This window comes from Lepidochelys kempii, chromosome 2 (genome assembly GCF_965140265.1).
Source record: "Lepidochelys kempii isolate rLepKem1 chromosome 2, rLepKem1.hap2, whole genome shotgun sequence".
Lineage (NCBI taxonomy): Eukaryota > Metazoa > Chordata > Testudines > Cheloniidae > Lepidochelys > Lepidochelys kempii.
Window position 1 is genome coordinate 259,448,240 of NC_133257.1, and position 13,272 is coordinate 259,461,511.

A 13,272-nucleotide genomic window follows, 5' to 3' on the forward strand; every position below is an offset into this window, starting at 1 on the left:
TTCCCTGAGACCCTCCCTCTTCAGATTTACTGACAGATCCAAGTGAATTTGAACCCTAAGAAAATACTAAAGCCTTATTAACATGAATGAATTCCCCACAAGGACAAGGGCACAGTGAAACTTCCAGGGATGCAGAAAGACACATTAACAATCTTCTGAAAAAGGATGCTAACCAAAGTACCCCACATACATGGAGCTAGCATTCAGGGCACTTAATCATCCAAAAGCTCCTAAACAGATTGATCAATGTTGACCAGAATGAGGGGAAATGAATGCCTGAATCTACACCCTGAAAACAAACCCCTGTCAGACATGTGCCGATTATTAAACTATTGTTTAGTTATGAAAATATTTATAGCCAGCTGCAAACAATTTGTACAATACACGTAAGACTGCACTTTACCGTGCTGGTAAATTTGATCTGTCTAATGACATCCTAGGACAGGCTCACCTGAGTTCCTGATGCCTTAAAGCACTGCATCCGTTCCTGACTAATAAGCAAACTGCCCGTGAAGTTAAGTAGATTCGGCACCTCAGCCTATGCTGTCAGAACAGGACTTCAGGGCGTTCCAGTCCATTCTAATCCCTGTTCAGACACACACTGTTCCCTCCAGAGGGCTGGTTGTTCCAAAGCACATCACCAATTTATTAATTAAGACTGAGGACAGAGCAAGCCAGAGAGATAATTACTTTAATTGAAATGTGCACAAACCAGGATCACACTTTTAAATACCTAAGAAATTCAGTGGGCATGTTTAAATGTCCTTGTCTCCTTAAAAGACATGGAGTGTTTTCGTCTCCACATCTGCCTGAAGAAACATATGCAAGTGTTTAAAAGGCCAAGTTTATGTTAAAATCGGTATCACTCAAGACAGGAATTTGTATGCATCACTCAGAATGTGCAGGGTATGTCAATTCCCAGCCAAACACTTAAGAAACTGCTTTTTATGAGGATGCATTCAGGGCCTTCATAAGAGCACTTTTCTCAGCGCAAGCTGCAGACAGAGAAGAGGGGAGTTTGTACTTACGGGTAGTGTTGTATTTGATCCCGTTGAAAAACTCCGGGCAGGGTCTCTCCACCAGTTCCCCAGCAGTGGTCTGGGGCCAGCAGGTTCCTATCTGATCGGTGGTGGCATTGCAATATGGACCTTCACATTAAAAAAGAGAAATGAAAGAGAAGCGATTGAGAAAGCCCCGAAGCAACCCGTTCACATCACAAAGCAAAGTGTGACTCTAAGAAGCTTAACCCCAGGCTTTTCCAAGCCCTGTTATAGGCTAACACATCCTACCATCAAAGCCAAGGAAGGGAACAGGGGAACTCCTGAAAAAAGTATCCTGCAAAGCATCTAGGAGGCTGCAGTTGGCATCAAATTCGTTGATGATGATCTGAAATATGGTCGCATCCATGATTCGCCCCCTGGGGCTGTGGGATCTGAGCTCCCTTTTCAATCTTTCCCTCCCTTTCTTTTCTCTTTCAAGAGAAATCAAAATCTGAACACTTTGCAAGCTCCTGTGTGTGCCTTGCACAGAAGGGTGGGCTGCAATCCGGTGTCTGGCTCTGCAGCTAAATCCTCCAAGCGCTTCTGCTTTAAACAGCAACTCAGTAACCAATAGAATCCAAGCAAGTGCGGAGTAAAGGACAGACCTCTCTCAGCTAGCCCCCCTCGCTTGGCAGCTTTCCAGTTCCTGCTGGCATTGTCAGCCTCGCCATTCTGCTTCTCCCCCCCTTCTCTCCACACACCCAGGTTTATCATCAGCTGTTACTGGCTTGATGATTACCCCTTAGCAAGAACATTTAATGTGCATTAAATCAGCAATGAAATCTCAAAGGAAAGTGACACAGTGAAATTAACCTCTCGTCCATCTGCAAGTGAAGCAATTTCTGCCTTTCCTGTGTGGATGGGTGATGGATGGTATGGACAGGAGCATGGGGATGGGTCGGGGAGAGATATCTACTCAAGGTCTGGGCGCTTTGGAAAAGTGACAAGAATTGGGGGTGTGGGTAGAGGAGGGGGACTTTGGAGGAGAACCGTGAGGACGGGAGGTACTGGAGCAGGGGGTTGGACTAGATGACCTCCTGAGGTCCCTTCCAGCCCTGATAGTCTATAAAGCAAAGGGGATGCATAGATCCACAGGCCAGAAGGGACTACTGTGACCATCTAGTCTGACCTCCTGTACAACACAGGCCGGAGAACTGCCCCAAAATAATTCCTAGAGCAGATTTGGTGAAAAACATCCCATCTTGATTTTAAAATGGTCAGTGACGGAGAATCCACTACAATTCATGGTACATTGTTCCAATGGTTAAATAGCCTCATTGTTAAAAATCCACACCTTATTTCCCGTCTGAATTTGCCTAGCGTGGATCCAGCCATTGGATTGTGTTAAACCTGACTCTGCTAGACTGAAGAGCCCATTATTTAAATATTTGTTCTCCATGTAGGTAATTATAGACTGCGATCAAGTCACCCCTTCACCTGCTGTTGGTTAAACTAAAGAGATTATGCTCTTTGAGTCAGTCACTATAAGGCACGTTTTCTAATCCTTTAATCAGTCTTGTGGCTCTTCTCTGAACTCTCTGCAATGTATCAACATCCTTCTTTAATTGTGGGCACCAGACACAGTATTCCTTCCTCGCTCTGCTATGTTCTGCTTCCCCACCTTGACTGCTCCAACTCCATGCACAAGCGAAGCAGCCAAGTGCAGGAGGAATATGACCATCATCCATGCATTTGTATGCTTCAAAAAAGCTTTCAAGACCAAACCTTAGTGGACACTCCTAAGTTGAACTGGGCAGGAGATGGCTTTCCCAGTCTACAAAACTTGTAGATTTCACACTACTTCCCATTCCACATCCAGCAAAAGCCAAGCTCTTTGGAATTTTTTTGTGAAACCCAGGGAATGGTTACCAGCCCCAGAATAGTCAGTAGCCTGGTGGTTAGGGCACTCATGTGGGATGTAAGTGACTTGGGTTTAAATCGCTGCTCCAAATCTGGCAGAGCAATGAGCTGAAGCTGGGTATCCCACATCCCAGGGGAATGCCCTAACCACCAGCTTGTTGGCTATTCTTCTCGGACGAATCTCTTTCATATCCTCGAACTGCAAAACCTTTCCGATAAGAGTTTAATCAAAACCAGACCTTTCCTGCAAAAGGTTTCTGCGAATTGACATTTTCCAAAGAAAGAAAGAAAACTTTTCCATCTGCATACTCCCAACTTGCAGGCTGCAGTACTCCTGGGTCCTCAAAAGTGATCTGAAGGCAGACTGAAGAATGTTGTAAGTGAGAACACTTAACTGAGGCTCTGCACTATTTAACCCTCAAGCTGAACATCGCTGATCTGTAGTTAGTGTTTTTTAGGCCATGCACCCTCAGAGGAGTGTGTGTGTGTGTGTGTATGCTTTTAGTTTGTGAGAGGAAAGCTTCTCTTTGTTTGCAGCGGTGTAGTCTAGGAGATTGCTAAATCTGGGATTTATGAGACGTGGATTCCTTTTGTGCTTCTGCCACAGACCTGCTGTGTGACCTTGGGCAATTCACTGTAACGGTGCCTCTGTTTCCTAGCCCACCTGTCTTGTCTGTTTAGATTGCAAACTCCAGAACCTAGTTGGGATCTCTAGGCACTACTGACTACAAATAAAAGTAGTAATAAAGAAGCAGGAAAAGAAACGGTGAATTAATTAACCGCAAGTAAATATGGGTGAAAAAGGGTAACACTGATGCTTCTGAAAGCACATTAGCATCATCATTCGGAAATCTGAAATAAGCTCTAAATTGGTTTCTTATCTAAAAAACTGCTCTCGGATACCATCCCCATATAAGACAGGACATATGTTTGCCTCTTCTGGGTCTATCTAATCTTGATCATTTCATTCCGACTCCCTCATCACCAGGATGTTGCTATAAAAGAATGTACAAAAATATAATCAAATGCTGGCATCAACCAAGTTATTTAAATATCTGCACCAATTTAAAGGGAGCAAGAGAAGCTGCTGATACAGCACATTCTGTGGTGCACCTGATGCCCTCAAAAAGGTTATTCAGATCTCACTAGTTGCCAGGGGACAGCATCCTGCCCTCAGAATGGCCGATCAGCCAATGCAAGTTTGTACTGGTTATCAGACCACAGCCAGAAAATACTTTGTATACTTAAGGTGGATGCCCTGTGTGTATATAATGGTTTAGGAAAATGAAACATGAGTTGGAAGATAACAATTAAGAAATATCCAGACACTCATCACAGTTCACAGCTTCCTGAATAGGAGGTACACATGTAGAATTTCACAGTGCATATCCCCCAAAAATTCTAATTCCACCCCCACACCACAGCCCAGCAACAGCCTATAGACCAGAAACCTTTTTACCTGCTCTCATCACTACGTGCATTTCCATAGTAGGAACACAAGCCATAGGACTGGAATATGAAGTACAATATTGTGGAACCTCCCCTCCCCACCCAACCCCTGACCTCCTATAGTCTATAAACTCTGAGCAGCTTCAATTCTTGCACCCATTATTAAACAGACATGCCAACCTCTTGTCTTCAAAGACTCCGCTCTCTCCAACTACCCACCCTGGCCGAGAAACCACAAGTCTCATACATTATTTTCTATATACAGTCAAGAAACAACTCCTTTGCCATCCTACTATTTAGCACTCCTTCCCTACCCTACCTCACTATTAAGTAAAGCCCAATTCATCCCTCCTATCTAACCTCCTATCTAGACGGCACATATGATTGTACCTTCCCTATTCCCCTTCCCAATGTAAGTCAATGAATCGACCTTCCACATACAGCCTAGGCTACAGACCAGCATGTACACCAGTCATCAAAACAGACGAGCATGTTATCCTTCTTTAGTAAATTAAATATGTACTATATTTTCACGTGTTCTCAATGGATTTTCCAAACCAGTATAATCATATCCCTATTAGATAGTTGATGGGCAGCTGTTCAAGCTTGATTTTGGAAGTGCACTGTGAGACTGAATTGCAGGTATATTTGGATCTTTTACCTATCTTTGCTTGATTGTTCTCTTTCGTACATTTAAATACTTGGATTCCTTTAAATATAACAAGGGAGATTTTTAAAGGCACCATGAGAACCTAAAACCCCAACTTCTCCTTTGTGGCTTTTAAAGTTTCCCTCAGCATTTGTTGATGTCCTTTAGAGCTCACAGGGCCTGATCCTGATGTCAGCACTACTCCTCACCTGAGTAAGGATTGCAGGATCAGACCCTTAATAAAAACTATTACTTTATTGATTTGCCTCTAGACCCAATAAATGTGGTGGTTGCATCACAGTGAGGATTTCAGGACTGGTCCTATTGCTCTGAGCTCAAACTCAAGGGCAACCTGATGCTAGCTGGTGAAGGACTTGCCCCTAAGCTTTGTCTTCAGACAAGCCAACAGTGATACAAAGCGCTAGAAGACAAAACTCCTAGACTTGAAGGCAAATGGGGCATGCTCAGATGGCACCTTGCAATACACTCAGATACCACAGTGATGGGCACCATCAATGAACCTTGAAAAGTCATACACCCACACATCTAGAAGAGAAGCATTCCCGATGATGCTAACTTAGGCCCACATTTTGATACTTTTACTCACACTGAACAGCACCATACTCCAAGAGTATGCCCTTGGAAATAAACAATTAAAGTGCTACTCATTTTATCAGAATCTGGTCCTTACATTCATTCACAGAAGCTACATAGGGTCCAGATTTGTGAGTTTTGTTCTAGACAGATGGATATTAAATGTAGATAAATACAGAGCTCTGTTTCAGCTGATAGGGTCATTTTTAAACAGAAGACAATTTCCTTATTAGTAGAAATGAAATATGACTGTAGCGAGCAAGACACCAAAAAAACCAATATGCAGATTTACAGTGATGAATCTGCAACTTCATTGAAGTTGGAAATATTTACTGCAAGTGTAAAAAGATCCTAACAGCATAAATAATATATGGCTCCAAACTACATGCTGATATATTTCATCCAGAACATTAATGCAGTTGTCATTCTCTACAGCTATAAAAGCTGTACAAGTGAATCATGAGGAAAATGATGAGGCATTGCAAGAGGATTAGAAGAACACACTTTAAAAAAAAAAAAGGCAGCCTAAGCACATTTGTGAGCTGTCAAGATTTTTTTTAAAAGGTGATTTGAATCACCGAACACAGGAAGAGACCACAGTGACCCTCATTTCAACAGATTATTTATTCATACCAGGCCAACAGCAAGGTAGGTGTTTCACAGACAAATACAAAAACAAGGGGTCAGGTAGTGGAAGTACACTTATTTACACCAGTTGTGGATCTACCACAAAAGGTTAAAATGTAAACAATGTACAGACACAAAGAAGCAGCGGATGGGTGGTCCCAGAGCAAGTAAATGAGCCCCGATGATTGTCAAGCGCTTTGTAAGTTCCACTATTTTTTTTTTTAGCACACTGGAGTGTTGTTGGATAAAAAGCTCGGGATCAGACTGTCTTGCTCCGTGTACAGTTTAAGTGCAAATATGGCTTTGTCACCGAGTTGCATAACACCCATCGTAACACGCACATAGGAACTGTGTGCACACTGCAGCTTGTTGCACAAGGAAACTGAGTCAACTGCGTTTCTGTTGTCTACACCTACCCTACAACTTGTTTGTATCAATGCATTCTGGCCAGCTATCCCATGTGGCATTCTGTCCCCTTCTGGGGCACTGAGGACACAGGTGCACCCAGCAGGACGTGAGGCAAGGTACTCCAGAACGCCTTAGCGCTCAGAAACCTGGGAGGAAAAAAGGAGCTAACAAAATCGTAGGAACATAGGAATTGCCAGGCTGGAGCAGATCCATGGTCCATTTTAGTCCAGTATTTTGCCTCCAGCAGATGCTTCAGAGGAAGGCACAAGAATCCTGCAGTCCACTGGTTACACAGGCAGTTAGGGCATCCTGACTACACACATCATGATCAGGCCGACAATCCTGTAGCAAAGGGCAAGACACTTAGCTGCTATGAATACTAAGAAATAACAATACTGCGTGTGGACAAAAACCAGGCCACTCCCTGGTTACAAACTCAGAAGTAATAGGGTGCACAATGCTTCCCAAAACCTATTATCCCAACCAGCTCAACTCCTCATTCATAAATCTAAAAGCCAGAAAAGACCAGTCTGACCTCTAATTGCCTAAAGAAGTTCATAGACTGCATTACAGGTGGGTGTTCCACAATAGGGCTGGGACACATTGGCAGAGCATTTGCGGGAACCTTGCCCTGCTACTACCCAGGCTGTTCTTTGCCTAGTGGCTTTTGGTCTCATTACACTAAAATCTGAACACTACACAAGCACTAAAATTCTCTTTTTTTAAGAAAAATCCCCATTTATAACATATTAACAGCTCAATAGGCAGACTATTTAGCGCAAGCCATGCATTAGCCAACATGCAGAATTAAAATGGACACTAGCTCGTGGCTAAGCAAAGAGCGGAGTGGTAGTGTGTAAGGATGAGGAGTTCTGTTCTGGGTTTGCCTGCATGACTTTGGGTCTCAGACTCAGTTATTAAGGTCAGAAGGGACTATTACGATCATCTAGTCTGACCTCCTGCACAATGCAGGCCACAGAATCTCACCCTCCCACTCCTGCAATAAACCTCTCACCTATGTCTGAGCTATTGAAGTCCTCAAATCATGGTTTAAAGACTTCAAGGTGCAGAGACTCCTCCAGCAAGTGACCTGTTCCCCAGGCTACAGAGGAAGTTGAAAACCCCCCAGGGCCTCTTCCAATCTGCCCTGGAGGAAAATTCTTTCCCGACCCCAAATGTGGCGATCAGCTGAACCCTGAGCAGGTGGGCAAGATTCACCAGCCAGATACCCAGGAAAGAATTCTCTGTAGAAACTCAGATCCCACCCCATCTAACATCCCATCAGGCCTATTTACCATGAATAGTTAAAGATCAATTAATTGCCAAAATCATGTTATCCCACCATACCATCTCCTCCATAAACTTATCGAGTTTAATCTTGAAGCCAGATAGGTGTTTTGCCGCCACTGCTTCCCTTGGAAGACTGTTCCAGAACTTCACTCCTCTGATGGGTCAGTTCATAGCAGGTTTTATCCGATGACCCTGAAACAGTGCTGTCCTTATTTAGCCTTTGTCTACTTGCAATAACAATCAGAGTTCAAAAAAGAACTAGATAAGTTCATGGAGGACAGGTCCATCAATGGCTAATAGGGCAGGATGGTGTCCCTAGCCTCTGTTTGCCAGAAGCTGGGAATGGGCGACAGAGGATGGATCACTTGGTGATCACCTGTTCTGTTCATTCCCTCTGGGGCACCTGGCACTGGCCACTGTCAGAAGACAGGATACAGGGCTGGATGGACCTTTGGTCTGAGCCAGTATGGCCGTTCTTATGTGTTCAGCCTTTGTTCAGCTGCAGGCATGGCCAGCACTGGACAATTTCTGATGTGTAAACAACCCTGAATCTGGCTGTGCTACAGTTTCCTCATCTATGAAATGGAGCTCCTCAGATTTAACAGCCTCACACGGGGTATGATGAGGTTTGTTTAGTTGACATGTATAGACCTTATAAATTGCAAATTATTATTATACCATACTTCAGCTTCACTGTAACATAGCACTTCCCTATTATGGTATCATGATTTGTATGATAGCAATGCCTAAAAGACCCAACCAACACCGGGCCCTATTCCATAGGGCACTGTATAAACTCGTAGTGAGATATTGTAAACTCTTTGGGGCAGAGACTATCTAAATAGAGAGAGGCTAGGAGGGGAAAACGGACACAGAGATTTGCCCAAAAATCACCCAGCAATTCAGTGGCAGAGCTAGGAAGAGATCTTAGGTGTCCCAAGTCCCAGTCCAATATCCTATCCACTGACCCAAATCATCTTCCAACCCCCTGTCTGACAGAGCCATCTTACAGTGAATTCCATGTGAGCTGAAAACTAAAGATGTACCAACCTTGAACCTGTCGTGTAATGCAGCTATTTAAACTAAACAGATTGACCATTACGTTGAAAAGGCCCCATTGAGCTAGGAATGTTAAGATACCAGCAACGTATCATTATGTGCTTAGTGATTTTGCTTCGTAAGTTTCATATAATTGAATGTTAAAAAATCAACACATAAGGAGAATGCCAGAGAACAGTCAGATCTATTTCTCTGCTGATAACCAGCTGCTTATTATGAGAACTCTGTGGCAGATAGCACAGGAAACTCCTGGAAATTAAACAGAAAGAAAATATCAGCAATCGTGCCAACTTCTGGAAATGTGCTAGAAGTTCTCAAGTATATCTCCTCCACAGTCGGGAAGGAAAACTAATAGGACCATGTACAATCATATCAGGCTTGAGGGAAGCCGGATTCCTGAAAGGTGTACTTTGCATACATAACATTTTATGGTGTCTTCCTGCCAGAGCTCACTAACGCTGGGAACTTTTAAAGGAACACCTCAGAGCTCAAGGAAGTAGCACTAGCTGGTAAGTCAGTAGGCGCCATTTTCCCTCTGTCAGTACTAACCTATAAGGCCCTTACAGCTGTGCTGGGGCATTACACTGCCATCAGCGGATCTGCTGGGGATGGGTCTTACAGGTGCCATCCAGGATACAAGAGGTCAGGACCAGTTATTAAAGATGTGATGGCACTTTTTGTAAAGCTAGAGGTGTGAATACTGGTGTCCAAATTCCAATTTAGCTGATCCCATCCTCTATGTCTTAATTCCTCCCCCCCGGCCCCAAGAGTTTTCAGCTTGATAGAAAGCACTGTATTCTCCATTCGCTGCCCTACTCTGTTATAGTGCTGCAGTTCACTGGACGATAAAGTGACTCTCGTATCATGTGTATGTCAGTCTACAAAGGACTCTGAGGTAACAGGCTATAGGCAGAAGTCTGATCATCACACAGGCCTGCCACCTGCCAACATTCTACCTACAGAACTGGAGTTGGAGATTATGGCTGTGTGTACATATTAGAAACCAACCAAGGATTCAACCCCGATGCGACCATTCACCAACTGATGAGATGAGGCCATTCACCAGCTGGCATAGCTCATGAACCAGTGCCTTGGCCAGTTCCTCCCAATGATGGAAGAATTTGGAGAATTTAGTTTTGCTGCTCACCTCAGGAGGATGTTCTCTCAGAGAAGGGAGAATCTGAACCTGAGCAATTAGCAGAAGGGTGATAAAGCCTTTACAGGGAACACCAGGGTTTCAAAATTCCAGGCCATTTGCAGTACTGCTAATCCCAAGCATTCAAAAATGTCAGGCCTCAAAAAATATTTTTAAGATAAAAAGATGCTAGATTTTCTTTGCTTTCTGTGCATTTAGGGCACACTTGGGTCCTGTTTGCAAGCTTCTCAGTAACCGTGAGGGCTAGATGTTTGCTTTTTTTCCCAAAAATGAACGCAGTCAGTCTCATGAGATCTCTTGACTCCATCAGCTGGGGATTTAAGAAAAACATTAAATATGGCAAGAGTCATGATAAAAACAACAAGCGTTTGCACCAAATCAAGCACTGATGCCATCTAATGTCTTCCAAAGCAGCAGCAGCAACAAATAACAGGCCACTCTAAAATATCGTTATGAGCCAAAGTTAAAATTTATCTTTTATCGAGATGGCTTAACGATATCCGGAGTGGGGATGAATTGCATTGAAAGCCAAGAGATCCTGCCTATCTCTCTGAATGCTGTCTACTACTAATTGTTATGATGATGTTTCCTCAAACATGCACACACATGCTCACTCAAGCATACACAGATATACAGAGGCGCTCAGCAGATTCTGAATGAACTAGCTGGTATGATCTCATTTGCTTTCCATAGGCCGCATATCAGAGAAAACACACTATAAATCTTTAATTACCTAAAGGGCACAGCTTAAAAATCTTACGTTGTAAACAAACATTGCTTTACTTATGTTTCTAGTAACACCTTAAATTATTAAAAGTGAAAATAATAAAGAAATCCACTTATCACAATTTATATCTTTTGTTTACAGTTTGCATTTCTCTCAGGCTGGACAATCAAAACCAATAAGTACCTTTCCCTTTTATTTAGAGTCAGTTTCACTTTCAGGTAAATCTTAGATGCCAATTGAGCAAAGAACTTATAGACACCTGCTTAATTTTAGGCATGTACTTCATTCCTTCCAGTGACTTTAAGGTTGAGTAAGCGATTCAGAGCGTTGGTGAATGGATATGTACTGCTGAATTGGGGCCTTAGTGCTGCAGTGTGTGGGCTGAAAATGCATGCATATTTACTTGAAAATGAAGACTTTCGTTGGATATTTGATTTTTTTAGATTTGATCTTGCAATAAGCTTTAAAGAAGCTTGTTATTCCAAAATGTGTAGTTTGGCCAAATGTAAGTTGACCGTGTCAATTTAATTAACACATAACTTTTGTTTAATGTGTCTCCCATTTAGTTTCTGTAACTCAAGACACATTAGGAATGACTTCAGTGCTAGCTTTCTGTTTAGTGCTTAGACATGAAGGGCCAGAACCACAGGTGCTGTCAATCAGCATAGATCAATTGGCTTCAACAGAACTAAGGTAATCTAAGCAAGCTGAGGATCAGACCTGAGGATTCAAAGGCAGGACAGCTGGGAGAAAAATGATGTAGCATTCTACATTAAAGAGACGGGATTGTCACAGGGCAGGTACACCTCATCACCCTTTGTTCAGGAAGAAGGGGGCATTATAGCCCCAGGGCAAAGTCCAAATAACCACCCTTAGCCTCAGGGCAGTTTGGCCTAATGGCCAGAGTTAATAACACAGTCCCCCACCCCATGCAGGGCTGCATGGCCCAGTGGCCAGAATCAATATAGCTGCCCTCCTATGCAGAGCTGCGTGGCCTAGTGGCCAGGGGGGAAGTGGGCCACCACCCAGGGGTGGGTGACAGCTAGGGTAGGGGGACCCAGGCCCTCTCTACTCCACCAGGTCCCAGCCCAGGGCCCTGTCAGTGATGACTTCGTTCACCACTATGTCAGCAGGGATCCATCCGAAACATGCTGACTTTGCCCCGGTTCTACAACCGGACCAATATCTAATTGCTGGGGGCTACTTCCTACCCTGTTTTCCAAAAATGCCATCCACGGGTCTTCTGGGCCTCTGGGGTCATTGTCCAGCAAAGCTCCCAATGACTCTGTCCCCTCATGGGCTTCTGCGGGCAGCCGGGTATCTGCCCTGGGTATCAGTGCGCCTGGCCTCTGTGGTCTGGGGCGCCAGCAATCCTCAGAAGATAGTCCTGCAATACATATCCTCTCTCCTCAACAGTCAGCCCAGACTGAGTGCTCCCTTTTATACTGAGGCTCCAGTTGGAGCATGCCCAGCAGTGGCGAGGGGGTGTGGATTCCTTAGCCCACAATATGAAGTTAACGCCTTCTTGTCCAGTGTGGGGCAGGTATACCCCATCACATAGATATTAGAAAAAATGAAATTAAAATATAAAATTAAAAATAGACAATGGTGTGCTGGAATTTTTAATAACAGGTGCTGCAAACAGTTATCTACTCCCAGAGACTGACAATTTCAATACATTTGACTGATTAGCTCATGCTGGCTTTTATTATGATGAATGGGCTATATTTGCATTTGATAAGCTGTTTGCCTCGCTCCAATATTTTTTAAAAAATCAGTTTTCCTTAAATGTGTGGTAGTGTGATTTGAATGTTTCACCATTCAATCTGTTCTCACTCTGAATAATAAACATAAGACTTGTAATTTTATTGCTAGAAGACTGCTGCTGTTCTTAGAGATTCTTCAGACTGACGGCATCTTTTTTAACATTTTCAGAATATTTTGCAAATGTACCTGCAACCAGGGAAGCCTTCATGACTCCGCTAACTTGAAACTGCCATGAGCAGATGACTCAATAGGTGGATTGATGCCCTAAAAACTCAATTTTTCAGCATTTCTTCCCTTCCGATGGCTAATAAAGTTATCCAGATCATCATTTACAGCAGTGTTTATATGTGGCACCTGTTTGCCCTAAAGTGTGGTAATTTTAGTAGTCACAATTTTACTCTTTTCCACAGTCTATTTAAAGAAGAATTAACTACTGTTTCTGAGCTGATTTATCTGAAGCTATTAAAGTCTGTAAACTCAGAATTACTGAACAAGCAGCAAGCTCGCATCACTTATATTCCACGTACAAAAGTCTTAACTATAACCCACTATGTTTTAATGCCCCAAGTTTTTTTTCACCCCTTCATATAAATAATCCATCCCTAGAAAGGATGAAAAACTACATATAATAATACTCATCCAGCGA

At 43.2% G+C, this 13,272-nt stretch overlaps 1 protein-coding gene across 5 annotated transcripts in view; it reads right to left on the reverse strand.

The window, feature by feature from the left end:
* CRHR2 (corticotropin releasing hormone receptor 2) overlaps positions 1–13,272 on the reverse strand; it is a 246,317-nt gene that overhangs the window by 171,709 nt on the left and 61,336 nt on the right. For 2 of the 5 annotated variants that reach the window (XM_073334751.1, XM_073334747.1), the window contains exons 1-2: positions 1,854–1,930; positions 1,029–1,148 (exon numbers count right to left, since the gene is read on the reverse strand). In XM_073334751.1, the coding sequence (XP_073190852.1) occupies positions 1,029–1,148; positions 1,854–1,864 (131 nt within the window). In that variant the 5' untranslated portion in view covers positions 1,865–1,930. Of the gene's footprint in view, positions 1–1,028; positions 1,149–1,289; positions 1,572–1,853; positions 1,931–13,272 lie in introns of those variants that run through there. The other 3 variants (XM_073334746.1, XM_073334745.1, XM_073334748.1) reach the window with 3 other exon arrangements.